The sequence below is a fragment of the Mesoplodon mirus genome, assembly GCF_964341445.2.
Source record: "Mesoplodon mirus genome assembly, chromosome: X".
Classification (NCBI taxonomy): domain Eukaryota; kingdom Metazoa; phylum Chordata; class Mammalia; order Artiodactyla; family Ziphiidae; genus Mesoplodon; species Mesoplodon mirus.
Window position 1 is genome coordinate 54,007,131 of NC_138981.1, and position 13,444 is coordinate 54,020,574.

Sequence of the window (13,444 nt, forward strand, 5' to 3'; positions counted from 1 at the left end):
AGATCCATAGGCGGAGCCACAGAGGAGTTCAAATACACACGGGAAGAACTTTCTGAGAGTCAGAGCCGTCTTGAGGAGGAACGGAGAGTTTTGACAGGTAGTGAGCTCCCCATTAGTGGAAAGTTGCAGTCAGGGCTGTAAGCCTCTTTCCAGGGTGCGGCCTAGGGCCCAGCCCGACTTGGGGGTGGGGCCGAATGGCCCGGATGCTGAGGGCCAGAGGCCGTGAAGGGGGTGGGAGAGGGGCAGGCAGGCCCAGATGAGGGGTGGGAGCCCCCACTGGGGCGCCCAGGCCCAGCCTGGCCGCCCCCGAGTAGCTGGTGTGGCCAGGCAGGGCAGGGCTGGGCTGGGCGGGGCGAGGCCGGCGGCCGGCTAGAAGGCGGGCGCGAGGGCGGGGAGCGGTGCGGAAGCCGGGCCACATAAAGGAGCGGGCGGTGCGACGGGGGCGGCTCTTTCCTGGGTGGGGTTTGTGAAGTCGTGGCCCGTTAGCAGGAAGCGGAGCAGTCGCCCCGACGCTGGCGAGAGACCCAGTCCGAACCCCCAGTCCCCGGAGTCCGAGCCTTGTGTACTGCGTTCTCAGCGCCGTCCGACAGCTCCCAGCCAAACTTCACCAACTCCGCCGCCTTTTCCGCCACCATGCCCAAGACGGTGAGTGCCGGGGATGGGCGCTTCCGACCCCGGGGGCTCTTGCGGACCCTCATAGCCCCTCGCCGATGGCCGGGGGCTTGGGCAGCCGCGCGTCCGCTCGCGATGCCGCGCCTTCCGCCGAGGCCAGGCGTGGGGAGGGGCGGCAGTGGAGTCCGGGTCTGGCGCGCCCTCGCGGGTAAAGGGGTCCAGGGATAGAAGTGTGGGCCGGGCGGGCCGGTTTCTTTCGCAGATTCTAGTTCCGTGTGTTTGGATTGCCACAGTAGGGAAGGCTTCCTTGGGGGCCCAAGGTCTCCTTTTACCCCTGACGGGCCCTGGGCGCAGGGGAGAGGACTCTGGTTCGGAGGAGGACACTTACCCCAGTCCAGGAATTGGCGCTTTTATGGGGCGAGGATGCCACTGACCAGGAGGGGCCATGGGAACCAAGAAGCAAGGAGGAGGGTGGGAGCTGCTCAGGGCGGATCCCGTACCCCCACTCACCTTTCCCACAGCCTCCCCAGGCGGCTTCAGCTGTTTCCCACTAGGAGGGGAGGAGAGAGTTGTGGACAGACTCATCGAGGCCGCTTGCTCTTAACCGGGAGCGCTAACACTTCACTAGGCACCAGTCTGAAGGGAGGCAAGAAGACTTTGCGGGCGGGGCGGGCTGGACGCGCGCGGTGGGGGGGCGGGTCGGGGAGAAGAAGACTGGTGTCTTCCTCCTCTCCACTCGCCAAATCCCTGCCTTTCCCATTACTTACTGGCTCTCTATTTCCTCCTATCCACTCCGTACTATTCTGTGAGGTGTGGACTCTCCTGTGGGGCCACACCTTTCTAGGGTGGTGGTAGCTTCTAAGGATCTGGTCTCCACCCTACTGGCTGTTTTGAGAAGAGAAGAAGCCTCCTGGGAGTGGGGCCTAGGGGGGGCCGGATGCCCAGGAGGGAGGGGGGAGGGGTGTGCCTGAATAATGAGCCCTGCTTGCTTTTGTGCAAGTCATGCCAAATGGCTGCTGAGGCTCTTCCCTTGCTCAGGAAAGCTGGGTGACCACCCTGGCTTGAGTCCCTTAGGCCAGGCAACTTGTTGCACTGGCTTAGGCTATGCAGTTATCTCAGATTCCTCTCCCTAGGACTGCCTGAGCCTTGTAGAGCTGAGATGGTGACTAGTAGCCTTGAGAAGGACTGAGGGTCCCTGAAAGAGAGGAGTGGGGGGCCCAGTTCTTTTGGTGTGTGCTGAGCTTTAGTTGCCACGTTGCTGTGTTCCAGCCTTACTGCAAAGTCATTGTTGCCTTTCCAGAACCTGTCCTTCAAAAACACCAAGTTTTCAACAAGTGTGTACTTCTACCATCTCTTTCTTTTCAGTTGCTAATGGTTTTATGACATGGGGCTTTTCCACACACCCCACCGCCACCCCACATACACACAAAGTGAGACAGAATGGTTTTGAAAAGGGTGGGAGGACAGTCTCTGCTATCACAGAGGATTATAAAAATCCTTCCAGGAGCCTCTCTGGTTTTATCTCTCTGTGGTTTACTCTTTGACTCCTCTTCAGATGTGGCTTTGCCTAAATAGGTGGGTGGATCTCTGGGAATAGACTGTGCCCCACAACCGCTTTTCTTTAGTGACATGTCTCATGTTCAATCCTGAGATATCTCTCATTTATGTGCAACTTAGTGGGCCTGGACATTATTTCAAAGTTATCTAAACCATCCTATCTCAGTCAAAGGTGACAAAGAAGACAACATGGTGATCTTTTTCCTGCTGTGGAGAGATTGGAGTATGAGCTGTTTGAGGTCAGGCCTAAGGTACTGAAAGTACCTGAATACTGAAAGTAGTTTTATGCAGATTGACTGAAACTTGAATCATGTTGGAAGGAGAGGACTGAATTTTGATAGACTGGCAGATTTGGAGAATTTCCTATGCTGTTTGGCTCGAGGAATTGTGGTGCTCCAAGGACAATGGTGCTTCAAGGACAAAGGACGACCCTGCCTGAAAAAGTTTCAGCGTTACACCCCCTACCCGACTCTTAATCGCCCTCCCCACCATGTTGCAATGGTTACGAAATTCCTGAGCCCACCTGGGCGACGCCCACCTGGGCAATGGGACCTGTCCCAAGTAAGGAATGGTCAACTTTTAGGAGAAAAAACTATATCATGCCTGTTACGACCATAGAATCTTAACCTGAAAGGGATCTCAGACACTATCTAGTATCTCTCTCTCTCTCTCTCAACTAATGAGGATATTTAGGTCTAACAGGAAAGAACTTACCACCTAAGGGCACATGGTGACAGAACCAAGATCGGGGTCCGTGCTTTTTTCTTTTTTTTTTTTTTCTTTTCGCGGTACGCGGACCTCTCACTGTTGTGGCCTCTCCCATTGTGGAGCACAGGCTCCAGACGCGCAGGCTCAGCGGCCATGGCTCACGGGCCCAGCCGCTCCGCGGCATGTGGGATCTTCCCGGACCGGGGCACGAACCCGTGTCCCCTGCATCGGCAGGCGGACTCTCAACCACTGCGCCACCAGGGAAGCCCGGGGTCCGTGCTTTTTGATGCTCATCCCATTGACCCTCTATTCTCGCTCTGTGAAGGATTTTTGAAGTTGAGCCCCCTCTCTTGCTCAAAGCAAATTGCCCCCTATTCTCAGGACTTTCTGGTCCTCAGATAAAAGGAAGTGGATGATTTGGGCAAAGTAACCAAGGTTGGCATTTGTGTGGTCTCCTGGTGAGAGTTCGAGGTATCACAAAGTGCCTCGTTACTTTTCTCATTCCTTATCCCAATGCTGAGGCATCCAGGGGCACACTAGTTCACTGCATACCAGCTAGTAACTTTAATGAAGAGAAAAAATTCCTTATTCTCTATTCCTTCTTCACTAGTGTGCTTTAGGCTATTTCTGGAGTATGACAGATAGGGAAGGTAGTGGAAAAATCAAATCCATTCATTCATGTGAACGATGTCTACAGACTGTCTAGGGTTAGTTTCACTTTTACAGCCAATTTTCTCCCTTAGTCACCCAGCTACCTTTAAATCTGTTAAAACATGCCCCTCTACACGCCCGTCCCCCCAACCAATTCTTGGGTTCTGTGCTTCGTCTTGCCAGTTTCCTGAGTCTGCTTTAGTAGCCAGAATGAAGAAGTTTATTAACTACTGTCTATACTTTGTGGTGATGATAAGACAGTTGTAAAAAAAAAAAGGGTTTTTTCCCTCCCTACCCTCTTTAACTTTTTTAGATCACAAAGTCTTTGGGATTCTTGGATTCCCTAAAAAGTGATTGTTTTGAATTTTCAAGGTGTTCTTGAATTTTTGGTTTACTAGAGTCGAAAAGACTCTTCACAATTGTCAAGTCCAATTGTTCTCATTGTATAGATGGCGAAACTGAGACCCACAGATAGGAGGGACTGACCTAGAATGATGCAGCAAGTCAGTAGTGAAGCTAGGATTTGAATCTGGGACTTAGTTAGAGGATCAGTCTTGGTAAAACCTCTTCAGTTTGCTGAGTTTTTAGCTCTAGCTCAACAGGTCAGGGGAAAGGTGATCAAATGGTCATTGATGGGACCATCCATGTGAGCAGATGTAAGGAGTCCAGCTCCTTGAAGTATTTGAAGGCTTCTGGGTCTGCATTCAGCTAAACTTTAACAGGGGCTGTGTGGACTGCTTATTCTCTCTGCCATTCCTAGCATTACTTGAGGCACTCGAGTGGCACTAAAGTGGTACTTGCTGAATAGGAGGCAGAATATCAGTCTCTTAACCCTTCCCTGCCTGTAGACTTCAGGGGTGGACAAAGGATCAGGAATGGAGGTTATGTGAGAGAGACTGACTCTTTGGATCCTGCATTTGTCCACTTCGTCGGTTCTCCAGTTCACTTGGCCCTCTGTGAAAGTTTAGATGATAGAGCAGGAACCATCTTGGGGATTTCCTTTAGGCTTCTTCTTGAATAGCTCTCTGGTCCGAGAGGGGCTAGTGTGGCAAGAGAGCCTTTATGGGACCCTCAAAGGTACCAACTAATCTATATTCTATCATGTTAGGCTTGGAGAAGGGAAGGTTGCTGTATGAGTGGGTGACAGAGATGGCATTGATCACAAGTCTGCTAACTCTTCATTATTATCTAGCTGCCTGTAATAATAGCTTGTTTTAAGGGTGTTCTTTTTTATTTTAAACTTTTAAAAAAATTTTATTTAGTTTTGGCTGTGTTGGGTCTTCGTTGCTGCATGCAGGCTTTCTCTAGTTGTGGCAAGCAGGGGCTATACTTCGTTGCCGTGTGCAGGCTTCTCATTGTGGGGTCTTCTCTTGTTGCAGAACACGGGCTCTAGGCTCACGGGCTTTAGTAGTTGTGGTGCGTGGGCCCAGTAGTTGTGGCTCACGGGCTCTAGAGCGCAGGCTCAGTAGTTGTGGCCCATGAACTTAGTTGCTCCGCGGCATGTGGGATCTTCCCGGACCAGGGATGGAACCCGTGTCCCCAGCATTGGCAGGTGGACTACCAAGCACTGTGCCACCAGGCAAGCCCTTGAGGGTGTTCTTCTTTTCTCTTTTTTCCTTCTCTCAGGAGATTGCTTTACTGAATGGTGGAGCTGGAAGGGACATTTAGAGGTCATCTGGTATATTTCCCTGACTCCAATTCCAATTCTGTCTAGAGGGATGAGATGAGTTGACAGCTACATTTATTCTGAAATCTTTTCTAACAGTGTTACTTGGCAACAGGATATCTAGGTCCCTTTGTATCTTCCTGGGAATCCCCGTCACTGGAATTTCAAAACTCAAGGTCCCCAGAAGGGAGAATATCTGGCTACCAACACTACTAGGATTGGGTCTTTCATGGCTAGAGTTGCTGAAAATTGGCATCATTACAGGTTGGCAACAGTCTGTTTCTGATCTTTCAAAGATAGAACTGAGTTTATCATGTATATCTTTCCTAACTCATGATATTTTCTCCCTGCTACCTCACTCTACTCTTCTTCCCCAAAAGAAAAAACAGTACAAAGGTGATCTCTTTTGGGGCAGTCTGTTGGTCAAGTGAAGGAGGTGGTCTTGTTATGATTGACTGGTTTTGCTGTTCATCCCTCCTCCTATTTAATGCTTGATAGAGCTGAAAAACTTTTCAATTCCAGGTTCTGATTTGTGGTGCAGGAGCAGTCACTTGGAGGGTTAGCTCAGGACTCCATTGATTTGGTAGGTGGGTGTTGGGAAATGGCAGGTAACACTGACCTGATAATTTTTCTTCTTCTCTTTCCATGTAAGAAGAACATCTTCCCTGTCCTCAGTAAAGTGATCCAAATGAAGTGGGCCTTTAGGCAAGGTCTTTCTTAGGCCCTCAGTCTCTCCAGCTTGTCATGAGAGAACTGTACTAGTAATAGATACATTCTAGGGACCCTTCCAGTACTGATGTTCTTGAAAGCCTTGATGGTACAGCCTCAAGCCTCCCATTGGTACATCTATTCCTTCAGACATCCTTTCCTTAACATTTGAGTGCCTTCTTTGTACCAGGCAGTGTGCTAGGCTATGCTGAGAATACAAAGTTTAACAGCACTTGCTAAAATATATCTTCTTGTCCCCCTACACCTCTGGAGTGCTGTTTCTTCCTGGGTACTGGGTTCAGAATAGAGAGTTTCTAGCTTGGGAATTGGTTTGTCTCATTAGTAGCTCTGACACGAACCCTGGCATGAGTGTTCTTGGCTGTTTCCTCTTGAGGCTACGGACTATGGCCTATGTCTATGGGCTATGTCTGAGGAACAAGAAAGAAACCAACTGAGACTATATTGTGAAGGCTGTGGGTTGACTGAAGAGCCTCAGACAAGCACTCAGAAAACCTTATGGGTTTCCCCCCATTTCTTCTCCTTGCCTGTCACTGAGAGGCCAAGAAGCTACTGAGTTATATTTCAAGTTTACTTTTAACCTGTTGAGTGTGGTAGTTAGATATACTGGTAGACAGTGAGGACCTGGTGGGCATAAACCGACCTCCTAAGGTATCTATCACCAATGAGCTGAAAGCTGGCTGTTGTGGGGTGCAGCATTTCAAATGCATCTGTATTTACGATGACCAAGAGCTTCCTTAGCCTTAAGCTTCCCTTTTAGCTGATTGTTCTAAGTGGTCTGGGTTTCTCACAGGAGTGTTTTGAATCACAGAGCAAAGGAGCTGGCCTTAAACTTTGTAGTTTAAGTTTAGTTTATATTTTAGATGGGGTTACCAAAGCCCAAGAAACAGAAGTGATTTGAATGAACTGGTAATAAGGCTATGACTAAAATCCAACTTGCCTGGTCCCAGATTAGGGGAGGAATTTTGAATGTCTGCCTTTTAAATGGCACTTGATGCAGTGTGCTCAGTGTTTTCTCCCTTTGTGCTGTGGGTGACTTGACCATAGTGTTAAAATGGTCCTGGGAAGAGCAGTGGTTCTGAGTATGTAGAGCTCATCTCAAAGGTTACTTTGTATGGAGATAATTGAGATGGTTCAGGCTCTGACCTTGCTTTTGGGATTCTTTGTAGCACTTCCCAGGAAGGTAAGTGTTTTGCTTTGGCTGTAAAGTGTGGTGAAAAGTAGATATGTGCACTGAAGGGAGGTAAGGAGAGGAGACTAGCTATGTTTTCCTGCTTGAGGCTAGACTTCACAGTTTTAAGAATCTTTATTTAAAAATATATATATATATATATATATATTTATTTATTTATTGGCTGCGTCGGCTCTTAGTTGCGGCATGCGGGATCTTTTGTTGCAGCGCATGAGCTCCTCGTTGCAGAGTGTGGGCTTCTCTCTAGTTTTGGCACACGGACTCCAGAGCGCTCGGGCTCAGTAGTTGTGGTGTGGGGGCTTAGTTGCCCTGCAACATGTGGCATCTTAATTCCCCGACCAGGGATCAAACACACGTTCCCTGCATTGGAAGGCGGATTCGTAACCACTGGACCACCAGGGAAGCCCCAGTAAGAGTCTTTATTGAGAAGAGTTATTTCTTTTCCATATTCATACCTGGAAAGGTTAGCCAGCTTGTTCAGGATCACATGAAGTTGGTAACAGTTTTTTTTTTAATGATAGCTATGATTATCCTTACCAATTAATTAATTAATTAATTAATTAATTTATGGCTGTGTTGGGTCTTTATTGCTGCATGCAGGCTTTCTCTAGTTGCGGCAAGCGGGGACTACTCTTCATTGCGGTGCGCAGGCTTCTCATTGCCGTGGCTTCTCTTGTTGTGGAGCACGGGCTCTAGGCACGTGGGCTTCGTTAGTTGTGGCACACGTGCTCAGTAGTTGTGGCTCGTGGGCTCTAGAGCGCAGGCTCAGTAGTTGTGGTGCACGGGCTTAGTTGCTCCATGGCATGTGGGATCTTCCAGGACCAGGGCTCGAAGCCATGTGCCCTGCATTGGCAGGTGGATTCTTAACCACTGCGCCACAAGGGAAGTCCCTTGGTAACAGTTTTGAAAGGAGAACTTGGCTTTGCTGATTCCCAAGTTAGTGGTCTCTCACTGGACTTGCCTGACTTGGAAGGATGACTCTTTCACCCATGGGACACAGACGTCCAGAGAATTGGCTCTGTGGTGATTACATTAACAATATGGCCACAGTGGAGTTCCCCTAAATAGCTTCTGCTGTAGGAAGTTTCAGTCAGTGGGTGACTCACTTCTTCTGGGGCCTCAAAATGACTTTTTTCTCTTCCTGCCTGCCCCTCACCCAAGTTCCCCACTTTCTCTTTGCCATTTAAAATTTTGAGCTCTGACCTCTTTGTGTTCTGACTCAGTGCTCCAGCTTGTCTTGTTTCTTGAGTTAGGTGAATATTATGGTACTTTCTTCCACTTTGGCGACAGTATTTTCTGCTTTGAAACCATTTGAATACAGACTGGAGTGTCCTGGCCTCAACCCTCACTACTCACCTTTAGGTTTTGTAGGCCAAGGCTGATGAAGGTAGCTAGCCTTTATAGAAAGGGAACATAGAGTACTGGTGAAAAGCACAAACTCTAGAGCCAGACTGCTTGGATTCAAATACTAGCTCTGTGATCAGCTAGTTTTGTAGCCTTGGGCAAGTTACTTAACTTATGTGCTTCATTTTCCTCAACTGTAAAGTGAAGATAATGGTAGTAGTATCTCATAGGGTTGTTGTAAGGATTAAACAGGGCAGTTCCTATAAAGTGCTTAGAACTGTGCCTAGCATCTATCTAATCAGTGCTATGCAAAAGTTAGTTATTATTATTTATGGAACTACTATATGCCCAACCCTGTGCTAGGTAGGATGGTAAGAATGAAGGCAGGCAGCTGCATTCTCACTGTTATTTGAGTGGTTACTAGGTACTATTTACTATAAGGGATACAAATAAATGAATGGAGGATACACTTGCTGCCTTCATAGATCTCCTGTTTAACTGGAGATTTAGGGCTAACTCACTTAAAAACGGTTTGACAAAAGTGTGTACATGATATTTCCTATAGATTTTGAGAAGAAGGGAGTTTATTGGGACATGAACAGGGCCTTAGAGGATGTGTACACTTGGGGGCAGTGGCTTTTATGGGTGGGACAGTGATGTAGTTTTGGTATGTGGGTGTAAACCAAGTGGCCCTAGGCCAGTGTTCTCTTGAAAATGAGTTTGTCTGAAATGAAGGAAGGCTTGATGTGCTGATTGTTTGAAGGGATTGTGGATTGTACAAGCCACAGAGTACATGTCAGCATAGACCAAGTTTCTTTTTATAGGGTCAGTTGGAGCCAACAGTCCTGTCTCAACTGGCAAACCCCTTCTGAAGGGATCTGTTGGGGGAGACTCTACCTTGGGTTTTCCAGAATCTGGTGAATTAACTAAAACAAATTTTGTTGTCTTTGTTGCCCAAGTTGGTATGTGAGCAGCTCCTTCCTCCATGTTTCCATGTGAGCTAAACCAAGGAATAGGGCTTAGTGATTACTCTCTTTAGGTCAGCAGCCTAAAACCAGCTTTTAGTTCTCTCTCAGTGGCTTTGCTATGAGATGGGTATTTGAGAAAGGATGGACATGAGGGGAGGATTTCTTCGTGTGTGATTGTGATAGGTTGAAGAGTGTGGCATTTTCTGGCCAGGACCCAGCTGGAGCATCTGGGCCTTAAACTTGAAGAAAGAACTTTTGGGTAACTTTCAAAGCACAGCTCTTTGGCTGTGCCTGATGACAGAACCAGATTTGGTGCTCCTTTCAGTGGGCTCGTTGTGGCATAAGGTAAGTGTTGAGTTAGCTCCTAGGCCACTGGTATGGTGACCTACCACTGTGTTTGCTTAGTAGTAATGCTTTGCCAGGTAGCTCCTGTGATAGGTGACTTCAAAGGTTGAAGTTTCTTCCTGCCCCTGGTGACCCTTCTGTGTGGGAATTTGGTAGATATTTTGTGTGGCCAGGGTATCAATCCGGGTCTAATGAGAGAAAAGTTGAGATGTGGGCATTTGGTCATACGTAACAAAGTATAATCCTGAGAAATCCTTTCCTGGATATTTATTTGGCAGATAAGAGGGGGAATAAGGCATACCTATCAGGCTTGGTCAGAATTTCCTTCCCTATCTTTAGTCCTGGCCTCCCTTAAATACCTGGGAAAGGTCAAGGCTCGTTTTTCTCCACTGAAGTATATTTGGTTCCTGATCTTACTGTCTTGGTCTAATCTGACCCTCGCCCCTCCCACACCCCTGTCCTTTTTCAGAAATCTCAGCCTGAAGGTTAGATGAAGTATACCAAGAGTATATCTGTATACCTGTTGTATACCTGTTGTAATCTTTAACTGGGGTTGACTAATCTGTGGTATGCAGTTGGAGGGTGGGGGTCAAGGTAATAGCCAATTTGGTTGTCTTTAGTTAAGGTGTACAAATCTTTGCTATCTTCAGGGGTTTTAAGTGAGCGAAACCTCTCTCCAATTATCCTTGCAGATATTCCTGGGAGATTGACTAACCCATAGAAGTTCCCTTGTTGAGAGCAAAAGTCACTTAACATTTTATGTTTGAATTTTTCTTTTCTCTAACTTGAAAATATCAACAATATCAGAAATATATAACTGGAGTAGAGCCCTTTTCCTCAGGTTCCTTACTCTTCTTGGCACCTGGGCCTTGGCCGATCTAGCATATGCTTGGTGAGGACATCTGCCACTTTGCTTCAGGGTTATACTATACCTCTCTGCTGGTACTTGGAGAGGTGCTCCAGCAGGACCTGAAGAGGGCCTGGGGAAAATTTAGCCTTAGTTGCCTTTCTTTCTACCATAGCCTGGGCATTTTCCTAAGGTTGGGAGTTTGCCTCCTGGCCTTAGGCCAGTTGCCAGAGGAAACCAATGACTAAAGGCTTCCTCCCTGCGACGTCAGCTTCTGGAACCTTTCCTGATGATTCCTTACCAGTCAAGTATGCCTTATTTGGCTACATTTTCCCCCCTCAGATGCCTTTGCCACCTCAACTAGTGCCTTGTTCTTCTTTGGTACAGGGAACACCTTCCTCATGTTTATATAGTGCCATCTGCAAACTTTTATTTTCTCCTTTTTTAGGGCTTGTTTGGAGCAGGAGGTGAGGCTCTTTGTTGGGGCCAGGGTGGGGGCCAGTGGGAAAGGAGAGAGGAAGATGAGAGAGCTTTGGAATGACTGTGATTTCTCCACCCTGCTTTCTTATCTCTCATTGCCCTCCTTGCCCTGCCTGGTCGCCTCCCTCTAGCTTCTTACTTAGATCTCTGATAGCCTAAGAGTAGTTTTGCTCGGCCTGGAAAGGCTCAGAGAGTGGGGGTGGGGTGGGGCGCGGTTGGGCTCTCAGCATCTGAAACTACTCCTTTGGAGTAAGTAAAGCCCTTCAGTTGCTGAGTTCTTTACGTGTGCCTTTCGTATGCCTAGGCTTCTCACTTGACTTTCCTGAGCGGGCTGCGTCCAGCATTCTTCTGCCTCTTATCTCCAGTCCTGAGCTGTCTAGCCCTAGCTTCGAAGAGCTCAGCTTTTGACACAGCTCAGCTTGGAGCACTTGTCTGGAATTTTTTTTTAAATGCTTTTGAGTAGAAATGGTACAACAAAAAGAATAACAGACTGAATCAGGATATTTGGTTTATAGTCTTTGCCTGTGTGACCTTGGGCAGGTCACTTTTATGGGCCTTAGTTTTCATATCTGTAAAATGAGAACATTGGCTTTTTCTGACATTCTGATTATTTGTGCCTAGTCTTTTTTTTTTTTTTTTTTTTTTTTTGCGGTATGCAGGCCTCTCACTGTTGTGGCCTCTCCCGTTGCAGAGCACAGGCTCCGGTTGTGCAGGCCCAGCGGCCATGGCTCACGGGCCCAGTCGCTCCGCGGCATTTGGGATCCTCCCGGACCGGGGCACGAACCCGCATCCCCTGCATTGGCAGGTGGACTCCCAACCACTGCGCCACCAGGGAAGCCCTGTGCCTAGTCTTTAAGAAGATAGTAAGAGGTTCTTGGAAAGAGTGTAACAGAACAGAGAACAGTGACTATTTGGAGAAGTTGCTCTTTCCTCTTTAGAATGGTATTGGGAGTGTCATTTCCCCCCCAGCTATCAATGTGTAAGTAGCCCTCTCTATTTCAGTGAGCTCTCCTTAGGCGTATTAGATCCACCTACCACAGAGCTTGCCATGAGTATCCTGACTTGGAGAGACAACTGTTAACTGAGTGCCTTGGGGGTGGGGCCTTGGAGTTCAGCCTGCAGAGTACAGTTGCTGGCTATTTTGGGTCATTGGTGACTCCAGGAAGAATAGAAGACCCTTGAATTGGTCATTGTTCCAGTAGGAAAGGAGAAGACCAAGAAACAAACCAAAACTGAAATGCAAATGAGATTTGACTTCCTCTACTCCATTCCCCCACAACATCCCTCTCCTTAGGGTTATGAAATTGCTTTTGGCTGAGTCTTAAATTGCTAAGCTCCCCTTCCCCTTCTTCTGTTGGAGTCACCGGTGCCTTTGTTGCCCCTGGATCGGGAGAGCTAGGTGACGTGGTCTTGGGTGGAGTGGAGGGGAGAAATTTCTAGTGAGGGAGATTGACATAGGCCTAGTGTTCAGCCTTCAACTTATCCTGCGTTTTGTGAATATGGCTTCCTGTGGTGATAGACCTGTAGATGAAAGGGGAGGGATTTCTGAATTTCCCATGAGGGAGTAATAGGCTGATGAGGCATAAGCTAGTTCCTGGAGATGGTGTGCCCTTGGCTGGATCTGTTTTCACCCTTCTTCTTCCTCCTCACTGACATTTTGTACAGTGCTTGCTTGTAAATCAAGAATCCCAGGCTGTATATCAACCACCTAGCAGTTGGCCATGAACATGATCTTCACCTGCCCTGAGCCTCCTGGAGTGAGGGCAAGATAGAAGTCTTCTTGGCGTCTGTCTTCTTTCCTTTGGGAATAAGTTTCTAGGGCAGTTTAATCAGAGAAGACTTAGTTGGGTAAAGCTGGACAATGCTTTTGGGTGGAAGATTCTTCTCCAGCATTGAGCTGGAACGGCCTCTGGAGCATGCAGGAGCTTGCTGCTTGGAGTAGCCACCTTTCTGTTAGCCTTTCCTTCCTAGGGGCCTCACATGTGTTGTTAGGGATTCCAGTCACAGTTGGTAGATTAGAAATGCTGTTGGTGAGGGAGAGTAGGGAAACCGGTAGAGGAGAGAGAAGGGGAGAAGGAAAGAGGAGTCAAATAGAAGAAGAGGGGTTATTTTTATACTTCTCCTTTTTATAAAACCCAACATGGCATATGACAGAGTTTAGCAAATAGAGGGAGACATGTTCCATAAGTCCACCATTTTAACATAGCAGTTATTGTTTATGTGTATTTCTCATCACATCTCATATATATACCTTAGTTTTCCATGGTATAATCGTATTGTACATAAAAAAATCTTACTTCTTTATCCCTATTTAACATATCACTAAAAACTTAGGTAAATGCTATTTA

At 47.6% G+C, this 13,444-nt stretch overlaps 1 protein-coding gene across 1 annotated transcript in view; it reads left to right on the forward strand.

Annotated features, from left to right (window-relative positions):
- The first annotated feature begins 435 nt into the window (after positions 1-435).
- Positions 436-13,444, forward strand: part of MSN (moesin) — a 68,007-nt gene continuing 54,998 nt past the window's right edge. Inside the window, exon 1 of the mRNA XM_082610663.1 lies at positions 436-645. Within this exon, the coding sequence (XP_082466789.1) occupies positions 634-645 (12 nt within the window). The 5' untranslated portion in view covers positions 436-633. The remainder of the gene's footprint in view (positions 646-13,444) is intronic.